The 18,820-nt window shown below is 62.4% G+C and overlaps 2 protein-coding genes across 2 annotated transcripts in view; one reads left to right on the top strand and one right to left on the bottom strand.

The window, feature by feature from the left end:
• Positions 1-18,820, top strand: part of BMP15 (bone morphogenetic protein 15) — a 71,955-nt gene extending 53,135 nt beyond the window's left edge. The window contains exons 2-3 of the mRNA XM_068205055.1: positions 15,950-16,645; positions 17,134-18,820. Coding sequence (XP_068061156.1) covers positions 16,324-16,645; positions 17,134-17,909 — 1,098 coding nt within the window. The 5' untranslated portion in view covers positions 15,950-16,323 and the 3' untranslated portion in view covers positions 17,910-18,820. The remainder of the gene's footprint in view (positions 1-15,949; positions 16,646-17,133) is intronic.
• SHROOM4 (shroom family member 4) lies at positions 1,219-13,322 on the bottom strand. Its single transcript, XM_068205020.1, has 10 exons — positions 13,117-13,322; positions 9,632-9,783; positions 8,395-8,526; positions 5,929-7,876; positions 5,669-5,730; positions 4,669-5,268; positions 4,032-4,460; positions 3,763-3,949; positions 2,928-3,200; positions 1,219-2,847 (listed from the first exon to the last, which is right to left on the bottom strand). Exons 1-10 carry the CDS (start codon positions 13,240-13,242, stop codon positions 2,578-2,580), a joined length of 4,179 nt encoding a protein of 1,392 aa, XP_068061121.1. The 5' UTR covers positions 13,243-13,322; the 3' UTR covers positions 1,219-2,577.

Here is an 18,820-nt window from a genome sequence, read left to right as displayed (position 1 = left end):
TGTATGGGATATCGTGGGACAGATCTGGGATCTGTAAAATGGAGAGATCATCATGATGGGGAGACAGACACCAGGGCCAGGAGCTACCTCACCTTTGTGGGTTCTGTTTGCAACTCTGGAAGACTCTGGGGTCTCACAAAAGGATCCCCAGGACACCCCACACCATGGCCACATCCAGCACTGAGGGTCCCTGTACCCAGCAACCCAGCCATGCCACCATGCCTTGGGCCGACGGTCCTACCTGGCAGCAGCTGGAGCTGCATGGAGGGGCAATGGGGTTTTGAACGGGTCTCGGGGCAGTTTCCCTGTGCCTGCAGTTATCCATATGCAAGGGCTTGCACAAGTCGCCCTATGAACTCACACTTTGACACATGTGCACGCATTCACATGTGCACATCAGACACAGGACAAGTTCCCCCGTGTGTGTGTTCACCTCCACGTGCAGTCGCTCGCCACTAGCGCTTGTGAGCAGCAGCGTGGGGCTGCGCCCGCTCCGCGTGCACTCACACATACGGCATGTGTTCGGCTGAGTGAACATGTGTGCTCCCAGGTGTGTGCGAGCCTTCAGCCATGTACGAGTCCAGCTGTGCGCGCTCGCATGCGCGTGCACACACCCATCTGCGCGCACACGTTCACTCGTGTGCACTGACGTGCACACGCCCGCCCGTATCCCCTGCACAGCCACACGCTCGCCGGCGCGCTCCCACGCGCGTGCACGCGCGTGTCCCATCGTGCACCCGCCCGCGCTCGCCCCCGCGCTGCAGCACCGCCCGTCCCAGCGCCCGCGCGCACCCGCGCCCCCGCACCCACCCGCGCGCGCGGGCGCCGCCGGCCCTGCGCTGCCCCGGGAGCTGGCTCAGCACCGTGACATCCCCCTGGGCACGGCCACCCCCTCCCCGGGGCTGCCCCAAAAGCTCTGGCAGCTGTGCCCTGACAGACTGCCGGGGAAAACGCTGTATCCGCTACCCAAGTGCCGTGACCCCTGCACGCATCCCGGGGGAAGGGTGCAGGCACTGACCCGTGCCCCAACTCAGCCTAGGAGCACCGGGAGCAGAAGACACTCTGCCCACAGCTGCATTTCAGGTGCCCCCCGTGCCACGGGGGCATTCAGCTCGCAAGAGCTTGCTAAGCCTTGGTTCATCCCAGCTGGAGCAATTCCCCCCTTCGTGCTCCAGTGCCACTTGTTGGGGCACAGGGACAAATCATGCAAGACACAGCTGGAACAGAAGTGCAGCTCCTGCTGCCGCTTTACTGTTAGAGATACAATGGCATGCAGCAACATGCAGGCGCTGGCAGCTCCTCCAGCACAGGGCCCTGTGCAGGGCTGCTGAACCCCACCATGGGAGCAGCATGGACCCCAGTGGGGCAGTCTTTGGTCCTAGCAATGATCCTGGGGGTGGCTGAGATGGAGGGAATGCTGAGGACCCCCACTCCTGCCAGGCACCATCCCACGGTACAGCCGGGCAGGTGTGAAGTGTAGTGTTTAACAGGCTAAGGGTAGCCCAGAGCAGGGATAGCAACACAGGGAGGCTGCTGCTGGAGCTCACAGGCAGGCATGGGTGCTGCCTGAACCCTGGGCTGGGTTGTCCAGCTATGGGGCCACGCCGAAGCGCTGCAGCCCACCCGCCTCCCCAAAACGTTTATCCCCCTGGGCCAAGCTCCTGCTGGTTGCATTAAACCCCTGTGCAAAATCAGTATGAAGGCACCTGCTCATGCCATGGAGACAGGTGGACAGTGGCGGGGGTGACATCTAAGTGCTATTTGTGGCTGTTGCAGCAGAAAGGAGGGGACAGGTACCCTTTTGTCCTTATTGTGTTTTTTCCTCTATTAATCGCTCCCAGTGTTGAGCTAGAAGCTACAGGTGAGGGCTGGCTGAGGCTGGGTTGTCTCCATGCCCAGAGCATTGGTGACAGAGAGTAGCAGTGTATTTGTCTCAGCATGCCATGCCCTGGCAGGGTACCATGCCAAGGCACAGGTACACAGCACCTACTGGCACTCACCTCGGCCCCCTGAGGTCCCTCAGCCAGCAGGGAGTGGGTTAAGAACCTGCTGGCTGGGGCCATTGTTTCTGACACAATGAGGAGGAAGAGGATGCCGGGGCTGAAATTCCTTCAGCTCTCACCGGACAGATGGACAGAGCTGGACAAACAGACATGACAGGGTCATGCGGGTGAGTACAGTTTAACCCTTTCAGGTGCTGCATGAATAGTAGCTGGGGGATGTTTAAGGCATGTGGTGCAGCACCAGATACAAGACAGGCACTGGTGTCCAGGACAATCTGGAGGGACCTCATGGGCACAGAAAGACCCATGAAAGTGCTGGTAGCATCCATCCATCTGGTCTTGCTGGGCCACAGGCTGCTGAGTGACCAGAGCCCATGACAGCTCTGTGGCACAACAGCCCCTGTCAGCACCTGGACTGGCAACCTCCCTCCCCTGCTTGGTAAATCAGAAAAATAAATAAAAGGCAGGGGCTGGACAGATGGACAGACACAGGGAGAATCCACAAGGGGCTGGATCCTCTTTGGCAGCAAGCTGGGATCACAGCCAGGATCCCGGAGGGAGACTGGGTAGGGGGCTAGCAGTCCTTGGAGGCCTGGCCAAGGCTCTCGCGCAGGCACCTGAGCTGCTCCTGGCCCAGCTTGATCTTCTCTTCCAGCTCCCGCTGCTCAGCAATGAGGGCCGACTTCATCTTGACAAAGTGCTGGTAGTCCTGGAGGTGCTCGGCGGGCAGGTACCGTGCCACCATGGCACCCACTGCCTCCTCCCGCCGCCCCACATGCTCCTTCAGCTCTTTGGCATCCTCCAGCTGTGCCACCAGCAGCCGTTGCTTCTCTCGCAGGGCCAGCTGTGGGCAAGACAGCTGGTGTTGGCAGGGCATCCCGCAGCCCAAAACCTCAGGGTGAGGGTCCCCTCCCCCGTGCCCACCTTGTCCTCAGCAGGGGCGTGCGGCCCCAGGCTGCCCAGGGCAGTTTCCACCCGGGCCAGGCGACCCGAGAGGGAGAGCAGGAGGTTGACCACCTTGTCCAGGTCGCCCACGAAGAGGCGGTACTTGTCGAACTCCCCTGGGGTGCAGAGGGCTTGCAGGCGAGCAGCCACATCTTCACCCAGTGCCCCATTGGCACTAATGTCCTCCTGCAGCCCCCGTTGTGCCTCCTGCAGCACCACCAGCTTGCGGCTCAGACTCTCGATCAGCTGCAGCTGCCGGAGCAAAGGGGTCAGGGGTAACTGGGGCCACTCCCCATGGGATCAGGGGACTGGCACAGAGGTGTTGGGGTGCTGTGCTGGGGCTGACAGTACAAAAGAACTTTGTGGTAGCCCTGGTTCCCATGAGTTACTGGCAATTCTCAGACCCCACGAGAATCTGTCAATGTCTCAGGGTCCACGTGCACCTAATGGATGCCCCATGTCCCTGTGGGTATCTGGGAACATCCCAGCCCCTGCAAACATCAAGCATCTGGAGATCCCGCTGGAGCATCTGGTGAGACTCTGAGGTCCTGCAAGCACCTGACAATGCCCCTGGTCCTTGCATACATCTGACAATGTCCCAGCCCCATGTGAGTATATGGTAATGTTCCTGGCACCCGCAAGGGTCCAGCAATTACCCCCATGCCCATGAGTGCCTGGTGATGTCCCCAGCTCCCAAGAGCAACCAATGATGCCTCAGACCCTGTGAGCATCCAGAAATGCCCCCAGTCTCCATGAGCACCAGGCCAGGGCAGTGGGGAACCACAAGGGAATTGTCCCCAGCAGTGTCTTGTACCTTCTTTTCCACCAGCTCATGGTCCACCTCCTCCTCCTCATCCTCTGAGCTCCCCTCCACTACCTCTGGCAGTGCCTTTACCTTGTTGAGTGGCTCAGTTTTGCCCACTGCAACACCATAGTGCACTGGGAAGGAACTGGAGCTGGCAGCACTCCTGGGAGGCAGTGAGATGGGCTCAAAACCTTGCCTGGGGAAAGAGAGATACAGCAATAAGCACCGGGCGTGTCAGCCTGCCCTTGGTATGGGGCCCAGTGCCGTAACAGCCCTACCTGTCCTGAGCCAGGGCCTCCAGGTGCCAGTCCTGCTGGAGACACTTCCGCCAGGCCTGTCGCTCCCCTGCCACCATCAGCTCACCCATCACCTCAGTGGCAGTGCCAGTGCCAGGGGAAGCCAAGGGGGCCAGGACACTGGCCAGGGAATGGTCCCTGACAGCCACGTCCCACAGCCGTTCCTCGGAGTCCATGCAGCGGGGTTGGGGCCAGCTGCCCTGGCAGCTCACCCCCTCCACTGCCCCAGAACTGGGCTTAAGTGCCTCTGGCAGGGCAGGACCAGAGCCACAATGCAGGGACAGGGAGCACTCACCCACCCCACAGGGACTGGCACAGCCCTGCTCCTGGTTCTGGATGAGCCTCTGGGGCTGCTCCTCCATCTCCCAGGACTGCTTTATCTTTGTCCGCTTCTCCCCGGCTCCTGACACCCTGCCAACATCCACCCAGGGCATGTCAGCTCCCCTGCCCACCCGTGGGGGCAGGGACACTCAGGGCTATGGCCATACCAGGGAAAGGGGTCAGGGACACCCCACAACACAAAAAACCCCACAGGGTACAAAGGCCCACAAAAGCCCCCTCATGTGTCCCAGTTGTGCCTGCTTTCTCACTCCCACCCCCATGCCATGGCACCACTTGCCTGCAAACTTCAGCGTTGGCAGCATCAGGCCCAGGAGTCCTGCGGAGTGATCTGGGGGCCTCCGGTCGGGGCCAGGCACCTGACGGAGCAGGGGGGCAAGCAGTGTGCCCCCAGGACTGGCCTTTCTGCTCCGCGGTGAGGCTCTGTGACCGCTCCCTCACTGCCTCAGCAATGCTGCGGATTGGCACTGGGGCAGCAGAGAAGGCAGAGCCATGCCCAGCACCATCTGGTGGGAGCTGGGATGCCCGGCGCTGCCTGTACTTCTCCCAGTTGGGCGGAGGTGGGCGGGGTGGTGGGGGGCCCTTCTTTTTGGGGATGCTGGGAGGGTCCAGCTTGGCACGGAAAAGGTCCTTCTGGTCACAGCCCCAGGGGCTGGAAGGTTCCAGGTTGAGGTGGCTCTCAGAGAAGGCTCTGCCCCTTAGTGGGCGGTGCAGCGGATCCGGGGGGCTCTCAGGAGTGTGGGCCAGGCGGTCACTATCCCACAAGAGGTCATGCGTGGATGTGGCCCGGTAGCAGGGTGGCCACTGTGGCTCGGTGTTCTCAAGGTAGGTGTGGAATGGGCCAAGCCTTGGAAAACCCGGTGGGTAGCTGGAGAGCTCACTAGGAAGAGAAGGAGGCACCCGTCCTCCCATACATAGTCACCCATCTGGCAGTTCAGGCCCCATTTCACGCCCTGCCTCATTTACCCCAGCTAGTCATCCAGTCACACTGGTGGGAGAAGCCCAGGCTCATCTGCTGGGCACAGCCCCCCGGAGATGGCCCCAGACCTCTGGGGAAGGGTGAGGAGGGACCACCTTTGCAGTGAACACGTCCTCACACACCCTTGCCCTGCGCACCCCCTCCTGCCTCAAAGGGCACCACGCCAAGGATGGCCAAGGAAGTATGGGAGGCACTTTCTACATCCCCAGTCAAAATCATGGCAGTCCCCACATCCCCCTGGCAGAGGTCCCCACTGAGTGGCACACACTTCCCAGCACCATGGCACTTGGCATGGGCTCACCTGATGGACTGGCTGACTTTCCTGGTTATTGCAGGTGGTTCCCACTCATCCTGAGGAAATTCCTGTGTGTGGGGGAAGGCAGTATGAAATCCATCTCCCAGCACCTCTGTCCCATCCCCATTCAGGTGCAGAAGGCTTGCAGGCAGTCTGCAGGGCCGATGGGGGAACAGCACCCCACACCCCAACCCAGGGTCATGGTCCAGGGGTGCAAGGGAGTGTCAGTGCTGCTCCCCAGCACAGTCCCACAGGGCATTACTCACCGGGACGAAAGCTCTCCGGGGGGGCCAGGCATCACTGTCCTCTCGCCCAGGATGGGTAGCCGAGTAGCAGCAGTCAGGGCAGCGCACCCAGGACACAGGGTGACAGCGGCATGTGTGGCCACGGGGCAGTGGTGGTGGGCACGGGTCCCCTCCACAACAGCGGCAAGGCTCAGGGCGCAGGGGAACCCCACAGGGGTAGGAGAAGCCCCGCAGGTAATCCAGCTCCCCCGGCCTCCCCAGTGGCTTGTAACAGTGGGGCTGCTCCCGGCAGCAGTCGGCATAGGGGCCAGCAGAGCCAGGGCGGCTGGGTGAGGGGGGGCTGTAGGGCTGGTCCACGGAGAGGCGGCGGACATCCCGGTGCTCAGGGCCAGGGGGCTGGAAGGTGCTGGGATCACCCGCTGGCGGCTTGCTGTGCCGGGGTGGTGCCAGTCGGCTGCTCTCCTCAAAGAACCGGCGGCGGTCGGCAAAGGGCAGCAGGACCGCTTCGTCGCTGCCCCGTGGTGGGGAGCTGCAGGCCGCCGGGCCCTGGCTGTAGCCCTCCAGTTCACTGGGGCTGGGCGAGTGTTGCGGCTGCAGCTTGTTTTCCGGGGACCAGCGCCAGCGGCCCCTGGCTGTTGGCACCACCCGCTCAGGGGACAGGGGCCCTTTAGGGGCTGGCACTGGGTCAGGGGTGGGGATACCCCGGTCTGCAGAGCGGCCAGAGTTCCTGCTCTCCTCACTCGGTGCGGGGCTGAGACGCTCAGGCAGGGCAGGGTGTCGCTCTGCCAGTACACTGCCCTCGGGGGGCTCCTCAGTTTCCTCCACTGGCTCCTCACCAGGTGGAGGTGCACCAGGACCCCGGCTCTTCTGCAGCTGGGCCTTGCGCCGCTGGATCTCGTTGCGCAGGCTGGTGGCAAAGCGGTCGCTGCGGCGGCGCATCTGAGCAGAGCGGTGGGGAGGACCCCCAGCCCGCCGGGCCCCTCCCCGGCTCTCCTCCTCCACTGGCCCCTCAGTGCTGAGTACTGGGCTAGCCCCCTGGCCATCCTGCCCGCACGCTTGCTGCAGCTCAGGGCAGCAGCGGCAGGGCGGTGGGCGGCAGCAAGGCTCTGGGCAGTGCGGGGGATCCTGGGCAGCCCCTGTGGTTCCCCCTCGGCTGCCCTCAGGATGCAGTGGGGACAAGGTCCAGCGTTGCGCACTGGGGGCTGGCGAGGCTCGCCCGCTGCTGGTGCCCAGCTGGAGGGAGCGGAATTGGGAGGCCAGCAGTTGCTCGGGAGCACTGTGACGGTGCGACACGTGGCCCTTGAGAGGGGACAGCAATGGGTTGTCACCTGCTGTCGTGGCATCAGGCACTTGGTGCATGCTGTCATCCAGGTACGGCTGGTTGTCAGACTCCATCCTCTCCCCCAGGAGTGACTCAGCTGGGCAACGGTCCGGTTGGGAGCTCAGCATGTAATACTGGTCAGCAGAGAGACAGTCCTTCGTGGGGTATGGCGCCAGTTTCCTCCTGCCCACTACTTCTGCCTCCCCATCCCGCTGGCAGAGGAAGGTGTCAGAGATCCACCGGCCCTTGGCATGCAGCATGTCCGCTGACACTGACGCCTGGCGCCTGTCCCCTCTGCCAGCTGGGGCTGCTCGCAGGCTGTCCCTCCTGACAGGGGGCTGGGGGGGCACAGGTGCCCGCCAGGCCTCAGGGTGCCAGCTGGCAGATGGCTCAGCCCCTGTGGTCAGGTAGCGCCTGTCAGAGGCTTTGCAGGGGCCTTGGAGGCTGGAATCGATGGACACGGCCTCTTCAGGACGGAGAGAGAGGGCGCAGTCAGAGGCGATGGAGCTGGCAGAGAAGGAGCTGTAGGCCGAGTCCCGCTTGCTGTGGTACATGCCCTGGTCAACGGGTGAGGGGTCTCCTTCATAGCAGGCCTGGCTGGGATGGTCCAGGCTCTCCATGCTCCCGATGGAGCTGCTCCGGTCAGTGCTGCAGTGCCAGGACAGTGGGTTCCACTGCAGGGACAGCTTGCTGCTGCCTGGCCCCACGTCAGTGTTACAGGCACCTGCTGCCCCTCATCCAGCTCCACAGAGACCCCAAGGAGCCCACCCCCCCACATATACCCTCCCTGGGACAATGGAGCACAGGGCAGCACTACCCCAACCTGCCCTTCACCCCCGGGTTGGGGCCACCACCAAGGTTGCCTGGCACTGGCAAGGGGAGCAGGCACAGGGAACACAGGGTGTGACTCCAGCCACTCAAGACCTCCCAGCTCTGGCAGCCGGGGCAGTGGGACTAAGCAGCTCCTGGCTGTCTCCAGCAGAGCCACCGCCCCTTCCTGCCGGGAGCTGGGAGTAAACAGCCAGGGGAAAGGGTAGTGCAGGATGAGGAGGGATGCCCGAAAGTAGCGTAGGAGCCCTTATGCCACCCCCACTGCCACAACCCAAGAGGGTGTCCCGTCTGCCCCCTCCCCTTACACAGTCCCATAACTGCCCCCAGGGTCTCACCTGACATCACACCCCGAAGGCCAGGAGAGGCTGAAGGCATCAGCCGGGCAGTGCATGGTGGGGACGTCTGGGCGGCTTTCGGCAAGTTTGGCCATGTGCCAGGAATGGGGCCGGAAGACGGGCACGTTCCTCCTGCCAAGAGCAACAGCGGGAAAGGACAAGAATGGGGAGGAAGCCAGGCCAAGGAACCGGGGCTGAAGTCACTTCCTACGGGGTTTCCTGCCCCCCCCAGGCCAGCGCCCGCCCAAAGGGGATGGCAGCGAGGAGGGTCCAGCCCTGCAAGCACCCAGCACTGGGCAAGGGGACCCCACAGCTCACCCAGCTGGCCAGGGCTCCCCAGACTGCAGCATCCCTGTTGCCGCATCAACAGGAGACTGAGGACATGGCCCCTGCATAGCCCATAGGCAATGCCCTGAGCAGGGCAAGCGTCTCTGCTGGGACTGGACTAGCTCCACCAAGGGACTCTGGGGCCACATCTGTCTCCACCGCAAGCCTGACCTTCCCCCTTGTTCTTTTGTCCCTCAGCATCTGCAGCAAGCACCAGCCACATCATGTCTCCAGGAAGGGTCCTGTGCTGGTCCCTGTCCCACCCCTCAGCATCCATAGGAGTCTCCAGCCTCCCAAGCAAATGCCCCTACACAGACGTGGTCAGAAGCCACCTCCTGTACCTCCCAACTGCCAAGTGCTGCCACAACATCTACTGACTGGATGAGAGTGGCAAGCTGTGAGGTCAGCACAGGGACTTCCCAGAACCCCCAAACTCACCATGGATGATGCTGAGCCCCAGCACAGTCCCGTGGGACCCCTGCCCCTTGGGCAGCGCCCTTGCGCCGTCCCTGCCCCTGAGTGCTGCTGAAGCTGGAGTCAGTCAGGATGCAGCCAGGGAATGGGTGCAGTTGGAGGGGTTGGGGGGGGGGGAAGGGACTGCAAGGCCCAGCCCTGCCTCTCTTTCCTTTCCCAGGCAGGCAGGCAGGCAGGAGGCAGGCAGGCAGGAAGGGAGAGGAGCGGCTATGCTTGAGGATACCGCCCAGCGAGGGGGTGGTGAGCCCTGGCTCTGCTGAATGTGGAACCCCCACTTAGCAGGAGTGCTGACAGCAGCAAAGGGACTGCTCCCCACCCTGTCCCAGCAAGAGGCACCTCCAAGCTGGAGACAAGGGCACCTCCAGCTTCCTGCCAGTCCCCCAGGCAGGTAAAGCCCCACTGGCCCTCCCTGTGTCCCCTCCACAGCACTGCCAACCTGCGAACAACCATCTTCAGAGTGCGGTAGGAGCCCTTGATGAGGATGAGGGCCTCCTGGCGGGATCCGTACAGTGGCGTCCCGCTGATGTTCACCAGCTCATCACCTGGCTGCAGCCGGCGGGACAGTGCAGCCTTGCCCCCATCCTCCACCTGGGTGACAGAGAGGGGCATCAAGGCGGGCACAGACCCCAGAATATCCCAGGGGATGTTCCATGGCCACCGCGTCTCAGTGGAGAAAGAGGCTTCGGAGAAGGTGCTTGAGCCCCAGGCACCACAGAGGGATCTGCGGGGCCAGGCTCTCCCCCTTCTCAGGTCACATGAATTTCTGAGCAAGGGCATCAGGGAGGGAGGAGAAAGAAAAATGTCCCATCCCAGCAGATTCCCTCGCAGGCAGCACAAGGGCCCTTTGTCCAGCATGGATGCCAGCCCCCTGCTGCTGCTTCCAACCCCACATTGAGCCTGTCTGGACACCCGTGGTGATTTCAATGCCCAAAGGATGCCATCCCACCCTATGTGCACATAGGAGACAACAGCAGGGGAAGCCCTGGCACATGCCTACCCTCCCTGACACCCATGTCCAACATGAATGTGGCACTCTGTATTGATGTGCTTAGAGGAAGTATGGCCATTGTGCTGCCAGCACATGAGATCCTGGCCCATGCCCTCTGCCCTAGCTGGTAGGTGCAGTCCTGGCAGCCCTGGGACAAGCAGTGCCCAGCTGGGCCAGGCAGTGCCCATTGCCGGCACTGATCTCTGCCCATCCTGCCACTGCAATGGCCAGGGATCGCCAGGTCCACACCACAGGGCTGGCAAGCGACTGGAGCTGCTGCTGCTGGGCAGTAGCACAGGGCATGCAGGTGCATGGGGCAGGACCCGGGGTGCCCCATGCCCAGCATTGATGTGGCAAGACCCTATAGCCACCTGCAGGGCAGAGCTAACCTGGCCCCATGCTGGGGCTCCTGCACCCACCCTACCCATGGGCTCTTCACCCCGCCCATTGCTCCCAGGCCTGGCCAAGGAATGAGCTCTGCTCACAGTGTCTGCAGGACCAGTCTGGGCAGCAGCCAGGCCCCAGTGCCAGGAAGCACCCATGGCTTCCTAGCAGGTCAGTCACTGTGCATGTGCCCCTGGGCACCACTTTCCAGCCCTAATGCTGGGCAGGGCTCAGGGGGCATTCCACTACCCCTGGACAAAATGGCACCTTAGGAGGGAGGAAGGCTGGGGCAGCCAAGCCTCCTGCCCAGTGCACCACTGCCCCATGGCTTTGCCTGGCACATCTGTGCCCAGAACCAACAGCTCTCCCATTTTTCCAGGGATCTTAGCACGGCGATGCCATACCCAGGCTGGGCACAGCCCCATGTGCCCACCTGTGCAGGCAGGCTGCCCTCCTACCCAGATGTCAGCCATGGGGCTGCCTTCCTGGCAGGAGACCCTAGCTGCCTGTGAGGACTCCCATTTCTACCATGCAGTCAGTGGAGCACCTGGGTTTACCCCCTGCCATGCTGCTGCCCACCACCGGGCACCAGCAGAGCATGCAAGGCAGGCTGCACCTTCACCTCAGTCCTTTGTCCAGACACGTGCCCACCAGTCCTGCCTGCCACTGCCATGGGGATGAGTCAGAGGTGAAAGGTGTCCCCACTTGCTGCAGGACACCACCAGGTCTGCACCCATGTCTGGGCCATCACATGCACTAGGACGGACAGGCTCAGCCCTGGCACCACTCACCAGGAGCTAAATTTGGCACAAACAGCCCCTTGTTCTGCCTTTGCCACCAGTGAACTCAGCACTGGCAGGCAAACGCCGCTGCCTGCTGCCCTGCCTGGCTGAGCCAGCCCAGGACACTTCCCGAACACCATCCCTGGAGTTCACTCTGGGCCCTAATGGTGGGCACCAGATGGCTCATGGGAATGTCTGCCTGTCTCAGGAGAAACTTGTCTTAGGAATCACAACCAGAACAGTGCCAGAGCTGTGCTCACCCTGCCCCACACACCAACCTCCCTTCCTGCCCCTGATGTGCTCAGGGAAGCCTGTGCCGGAGGGCGTTTGCAGCCCCACGGAAGGCTTAAGAGCGAGTGTGAGCACCACCGTGGGACTCTGCCACAGAAAGGGATCCTGCCCGGAGTGGGCTCAGAGGCCAAACTCTGTCACCGAGTGCGGGGACGCCCTTCCTCTTTCCGGCCCGCGCCCCCCGCGCCACAGGCGAGGGCCGCCCCCTCTCCGCACACACCTCGGCCGGCCGCAGCGGCGGAGCCGTGACCCCGGGGGACCCTCCCCTGAATGCACAGAGCGCTGGAACAAGCCCCTTTTGTCTGCCGAGCACACGCGGTGGCGGCGTGTCCGTGGGAGCGCGGGGGCCGACACCTCGCGGCCCGCAAGCCAACCCCCTTCTCAACAGTGGTGAGGAACATCCCCTCCTCCGGCAAACGGCGGAGCCTCGGGGACCCCCACCCCGAAGGCCAGCAGCGAGTCGGGACGCGGGCAGTTACTCCCTCGGCGCCCGGCTCCCCACCCGCCGGCGGTGCCACCTCAGGGCGCAGGGCTGGGACCGGAGCCACTTTTCCAGCTCCCCCAGCCAGACCGCGCTGCCCGCGTCCCGCCGAGGGCGTGGAACGGCCCGGGGGCGCAGTCGGCCCGGCTCGAGGCGCGGAGCAGCCCCGGGGCCGCCAGCCCGGCCCGCCGCACCCCGGCTCAGCAGGACGGTGACACCGGGCGGGCAGGCGGCCAAATCGTCCGGCGACAGGGCCCCGTCCGGGCTCCGGGGAGGGGTGGCTATTGGAGTTCCCCTGGCCGCTGCCCTGCTCCCTGCGGGTCTCCCCGCAGAGCGATGCGCTGGCGGGGGCCGCGGGAATCGGTGACCCTCTGTGTGGCGAGACGTCGGGGCCGCAGGGGTCACCCTCAGCATTCGCTCCCGGCTGCGGCCGGGCTCCGCTCGGCATCGCACCCCGGCGCCAAGCCCGTCCCGGGCACGGTCCTACCCCTGCGTTCCAGGGGTGCCGGGCCATGACGGGACGGACTCTGGTTCCCCCACCGTGGCCCTAAACGTCCCCGCAGAGTCCGGTGCCCGGGACGCTCGTGGGCGCGGCACCGACGGATGGGCACACAGGGGGCTGACCTCCCCCGGCTACAGCCCGCGGGACGGGACCGGGAAAGACGTGAGAGGGAATGTGGGGGCCGCCCCCGACGCCAGCCCAACGGATGTGCCAGAGGAATTTCTTCCTGCCGCCGGGCCCGGGCTGTCCCTCCGCCCCTCTCGCTCTCACTCTTCACCGCGGCTCTAAGTGGAGGGCCGCGGAGATCCTAGGTGCGAGCGGCCGCCCCCGTCCCGCCGCGCCAGGACACGAGACCCCGCGGCCGGGGCTCCCCGCACCCCCGACACCGCCGCGCCCCGGGTGTCCTCCCATCTCCCGCGCCCCGCCACGGGCGGGAGGCCCCTCGCGGGGGGATGTCGCGGAGCCCACGCGGGACTGTGCCGGCGATTCCTACCTTGGAGACGATGAGGGGCTCGCCGTGCTCTAGCCCACCGCGCAGCGTGAAGCCCCAGGGCGCGCCCCCCTGCAGCTGCACATGCACGTACTGGGGGGCGCCGGGCCGGCCCTCGGCCCGCTCCATGGCGGCTACAGCTACAGCCCCATCCCGGCCCGGCCCCGAGCTGTGGAGGAAATGACACCCCCGCCCGCCCGGGCTGAGCGGCGCGGGGCGAGTGCGGGGCGGGGCCGCCCCGCACCGGGACTGCCCCGCCGCCGCCAATGAGGCGCGGGGGGACGGCGGCGGCCGGTTCGGCACGGCGCAGCACAGCTCATGGCATGGCTCTGCACACAATGGCACGGCACAGCGCCTTTCTACTCAGTACCTTGGCATGCCATCCTTTAGCCCAGGGACCTGAAGTGAGCTGCTTGACTCCTTGGTACAGCCCAGCCGGCGTATTTCAATTCAGTCCGGCTCAACCCAGCATGGCATGATATGGAAGGCTGGCAGACCTCAGTGCACCACGATACAGCACAGCTCAGCTCAGCATAGTAGGGCAGGGGGGCCAGCATGGGTTAACTGGCCCAGCATGGCTCAGCTTGGCATGCCTTGGTGCAGTTCAGCTGGGTTGGCACATTCTGGCTTGTCTCAGCTCAGCTCAACATGACACAGTTATGTTAAGTTTGGTACAGCACAGAACAACCAGGGGCCTCATCTGGTTTAGCTCCACTTGGCCTAGCCCAGTTTTGTTCAGTGCAGTTCAGCTTGGTTGACCTGGACGAGCAGGGCTGGCACAGCTCAGCTCAGCACAGCCTGGCCTGGCTTGACTTAGCTTGACCATGCACAGGTTCAGCTCCAAATCACCCACTTGGGTTCAGCACAATATGGTGCCCCCAGGAACCCACAGCAATAGAGCCTGCTCAGCACAGCTGAGCCTGGCACGGTGGCAGTTCAACAGCACTCAGGTGGGCACAAAGGGGTGGCAGTAGGGTGATGCAGCCCCCCCAGCTCCCCACCATGTAGCCACACTGGCGGCCCAAGCTCCACTGCCTACAGGCCAGCACATGCTGCTGGCTCCTGTCTGACCTACCCATGCCAGCCCCCATCCTGTCCACATCCTGCCGGGCACCTTAGGGTGTGCCTGGCAGTTTGGCCGTTCTTCACCTTTGTCTTTTCCCTGCCAGGCCCGGGAGAAGCAGCTGTACCGCTTGGGGGAAATTGAGGCAAGGGGAAGAGCCGGCGATGGCAGCTGGGGATGGTGGGAGTGGATCGGCATGGATTCCCCAGGGAACCCGAGAGTCCTGCTCCTCCCCTTCCAGCCTGGGGCCACGACTCTTACTCATCTCCTTCCCAGACAACACAGCCGGCCTGGAAAGCTCTGCTCTGCAAGCAGCACCTGCAGCCCCTGGTTGCCCGCCACGGCCTGGGAGGGTCGGCTTGCAGTGACAGGCTGGTTCATTCCCAGTGCTGGAAGAATTTCAAGTTTTTCTTGGTAGTCCCTGTCCACAAGCACCTACCTCGAGCTCTGCCTGCTCCCTGTGCAGCCCAGCTGCAGCCAGACCAGTACAGCCAGAATGTCACAGGGTGAAGTGGTACCTGGGCTATTTGTAGTGCTAGAGCCCACCCAGGAGAGATGCATGGCTCCCCCCCATACAGCCTTGACATGTCCACCACTGTCGTTTCCACCATCCTGACACAAATCTGCTCTCCCTTATGGCCTTACCACCTGCCTTGTAATGCCCCCAAATCATGACTGGCTGCTGCCATGCCCAGACTTTTCCCAACCTTCATTGGCTCATCTGCCCCTTGTGCACTTTCCCAAATGAGTAACCAAGGTTGCCTGGCCAGGCAAGAGGGCTCCTGTGCCCTGGCTCAGCACGTTTAGCACCACACACACCTCCACACAGCCCTCCCAGCCCTTAGCACTGTGCCCAGCTGGCACCAGGAAGGGTGGGCAGCAGACACCAATGCGATCCTCCCAGCTCTCCCCACGTCCCTATGCCTGCACCACTGATTCCCAACCAGTGTGCTCACCCCCTGGCCACTTCCATCCCAGCAGGACAGCAACAGTGTACTGTGGGTCTGGGCACATCACCAGGGGCTCCGGAGATGGCACTGGCTGCAGCTGCCCACACCACACTAGTGTGCCCAGAGGGCCTTTCCCAGGCAAGCACCATGGAGTCACTGTCCCCAGTACAGAAAGGGGCTCAAATGGCCCATGCCAGCGAGAGGGTGGGCATCATGCTCACCTCTCAGCTTTGAGCAGGTGCTGGCAGAAAGACCTGGAAACTGGTCAAGGTAGGCAAAGTTGCGGGCATGCTGATGGTGGTGGCAGGATGATGCCTACAGTGGGGTATTGCTGGCTTACCCAGAAATACTTAGCACTGCTGGGCTTGGGGTCACTCTGCTCACCCATGCGTCTTAGTGCCAGCTGGATAGAGTGAGGCACTGGGCAGCCTGGCTGTGCTGCGAGGCTGCTGGAGAGCAGAACCTCAGGCTCTGTGCCTGCTTGGGGCAGTGCAGACCAGCTTGCAGCAATGGGCACGAAGGTGATGAGCCACTGCTGGAGAGTCAGCATGGGGTGGAGGGACTCTCATTGCATGAAAGCACCCTCTCAGGCTCTGTCTGGTCCCATTCCCCTGGGACCCAGGGAGCTCCTGCCTCTTTAAAACCTGATTGAGTCATTGCCTTTAAAATGGGCCTGGGCAAGGACCTCCTACCCCATAGGAGGAGGCTGAGCCAGGAACAGGTGGGCTGAATAAGCTGGTTCTCTTTAAAACCTGATTGAGTCCATGCCTTTAAAGTGGGCCTGGGCAAGGACCTCCTACCCCATAGGAGGAGTCTGAGCCAGGAACAGGTGAGCTGAATGAGCTGGTTCTCCCTCTCCACTTCACCCCACTCCCCTACCCCAGCACCTTTACAGCTCCCATAGCCAGGCTCTGCTGGGCTAGCTTTGCTCCTGGTCTGGATTTTAGTCTGGAATTTGTACCCCTTTTTGCATACAGATTCCCCCCACCTTTCTGTTCCTGTGCCAAGCTGAAGCAGCTGGGACTGGTTGTCCTGTTTTGATAGGAGCTGGAAGCACCCTGGGATCCTTTTGCTGGTGCCCACAGTCAACTCTGCCTTTCAAGCGAGGAGAAGCATGACTGAAGGCTCTTCCTAATTCTTCTGCTGCCCAGCCCCACCTTGTCCCTCTTACCTGCTCTGTCCCAACATTCACCTATCATGGCTATGCCCTACCCTTTCACCAGCCTCCTCCTCCTCTTCTTTGCTGTGCCCCTTTCCCAGGCTGCAAACCAGTCCCCACTGCCCCTTGGCTCCCTGCCTGCTGTCCCCACCCTGCCCCTGCTGCAGGCCCTGCAAACACGGGCTCCAGGCAGCCCAGGCTGGCAAGTGGAGCCAGCCAATGGGCAGCCCCTGCGCTACATGCTGAATCTGTACCGGCGTGCTGCTGACCATGAAGGCCGACCCCGCCGCAGCCTCAGCCTGGGCACCAACACCATCCGCCTGGTCCAGGCCACTTCCCATGGGGGTCAGCCCTGGGCAGGTAAAGAACCCGTGAGCACTAAGGATGGCATGGGTGCTTAGCAGAGCTAGCAGGGCGGGCTTGAGCTCTGAAGGCGAGGTCTCTTGCCTGCTTCCTTCCTCCTCTCTACAGTGTCCTGGCTGGGGTTGCTCTTGGCCATGGGGTTCCACTTGGCAGGAGTCCAAGGCTCTGCCCCAGGGCTGAGACGGGCAAATGCATAGATGGCCCTTGTGTGCCCTTCTCTCCTTCCCACTCTTCCTGATACTCTGCTAGGCTAGTGGTGTTGCTGCAGAGGATGGGAAATGTTACAGACTCTTTGCCCTTCATGCCACCAGCAAGCCTTAGCTCATGGCTTCTGTTTGCTGCAGCTTCTGCCTTGTGCTGGGGCAGATGGCTGTCACAGTCTCTGCTGTGCTGTGTGGGGCTGTGGCAGCACCGCGAGAGGAGGGGGTGCTGCACAGTGCCTCCTGCACTATGCTAACAGGGTACTGGTCACTGCTTCCCTGCAGGTCGCTGGTACTTGCAGGCCCTCACCTACCACGTGGAAGGCCAGCCAGAGGTTGAGCACCTCCTCAGAGCTACTGTGGTCTACCTGCCCAGTCTGTCACTGGCCCACGGTCGCCTCCTCTGCGCTCTGGAGCTGGTGATGGCTGGCGAGGCACCCAGGGTGCTGCTCAGCCCTACTGCCCGTCCCCGCCGTGGCTGGGCTGAAGTTGATGTCACCCCTTACCTGGTGCTGGGGAACAGCAGTGTGGGGAGCCTGGCACTGCAGCATGTCTGTGTGCGTGCTGGCCGAGGAGGAGGCCACAATGCCCCAGTGGCCCCTGGCCACCCTTTCCTCCTTCTCTACCTTAACGATACCCAGGCAGGGGTGGCACCTGCGGCTGCAGAGCCCCACCGACACCGACGTGATACAGGGACATTGGCTCATGACCTGCCCAACTACCTGCGGGAGCAGGGAGGGGAGAAGAGTGACTGTTCCCTCCACCCCTTCCCTGTCAGTTTTGCACAGCTGGGCTGGGACCACTGGATCATTGCTCCTCACCGCTACAACCCACGCTACTGCAAGGGCACCTGTCCCCACCTGCTCCGCTATGACTACCACGCACCCAACCATGCTGTGGTGCAGAGTTTTGTTCATCAGCTTGTGGATGCCAATGTGCCCCGACCCTCCTGTGTGCCCTATCGCTACAGCCCCATCAGTGTCCTCACGATTGAGCGCAATGGAGACATACTGTACAAGGAGTACGAGAATATGATTGCAGAGTCCTGCACTTGCCGGTAATTTCCACTGCCCCAGCACCTCACCCCTGGGCTCTGCCTCTTCCTGCAGATCTGGACTTTAGGGTTTATCTTGCTCTGCCTGAGACTCACTTGGCTCATCTCCCCTCCCCATGCAGTGCTGCTCAGTGGGGAGGTTTTACAATGACAATTTTATGTAAATTGTGGGTTTTTAAAGGCAGGAACCTGTGCTGGGGTGGTTGCCCCATGGCATCTGTCCTTCCTGCAGCCCCCACGGCTGCTGCCTGGTTTTGGTGGGCAGGGGGCTTGGCCTGATGTTCTCAGATATGAGCTGTGTCCTAAACTGGAGTATGAAGCTCTTAGGAGGTGGCTGGGAGTCTCCTGGTGGAGTGAGGGCAGGGAGGGTAAGAAGTCCAGGTGTCTCTATGTTTTGCATCTGACACATTGGTGGTGTCAGGATCTGATGTGACCCTGCCTGTGGCATTCCTTCCCAACTCACATGCACCCCATACCTATCTAGTCTGCAGAGGCATCTCACCAGGCTGAGAATTTGGGCTGGAGGGAGGAAGTCTCTCTCCTCCTCTGAAGTTCTGCTCTGGAAGGGCTATGAAAAACTGGAGGGACCTGAGCTGCCATCTCTGCTTCCAGTGCTAGAGGCCAAGGCAGCTGCCTGTGCTGGGCTCTGCCTGCTGTTTCCTCTGACACACTTGTTCTTCAGCTCCTTGGCTTGCCCTATAACAAGGGCTCAGGTCTTCTTCCCAGAGGTCAGATTCCTGTTGCAGATGTCTCTCTACCTTCTTGTGCTCTTGCTGTCACACAGGCCTCGGGCTCTGCTGGACTCCTGGCATGTCCCTGTTCCCAGAAGGGTCAGTCCTGCTCTCAGCACCCCTGCTGCCTGATTTTTCTCTATTTATTTCTTGACTGTGAATAAATAAATGGATAGATTTTGCTAAA

This window comes from Anomalospiza imberbis, chromosome 14, assembly GCF_031753505.1.
Source record: "Anomalospiza imberbis isolate Cuckoo-Finch-1a 21T00152 chromosome 14, ASM3175350v1, whole genome shotgun sequence".
NCBI lineage: Eukaryota > Metazoa > Chordata > Aves > Passeriformes > Viduidae > Anomalospiza > Anomalospiza imberbis.
The sequence above is the reverse complement of the archived record's forward strand: the minus strand, read 5'-3'. Positions and strand labels throughout refer to the sequence as shown.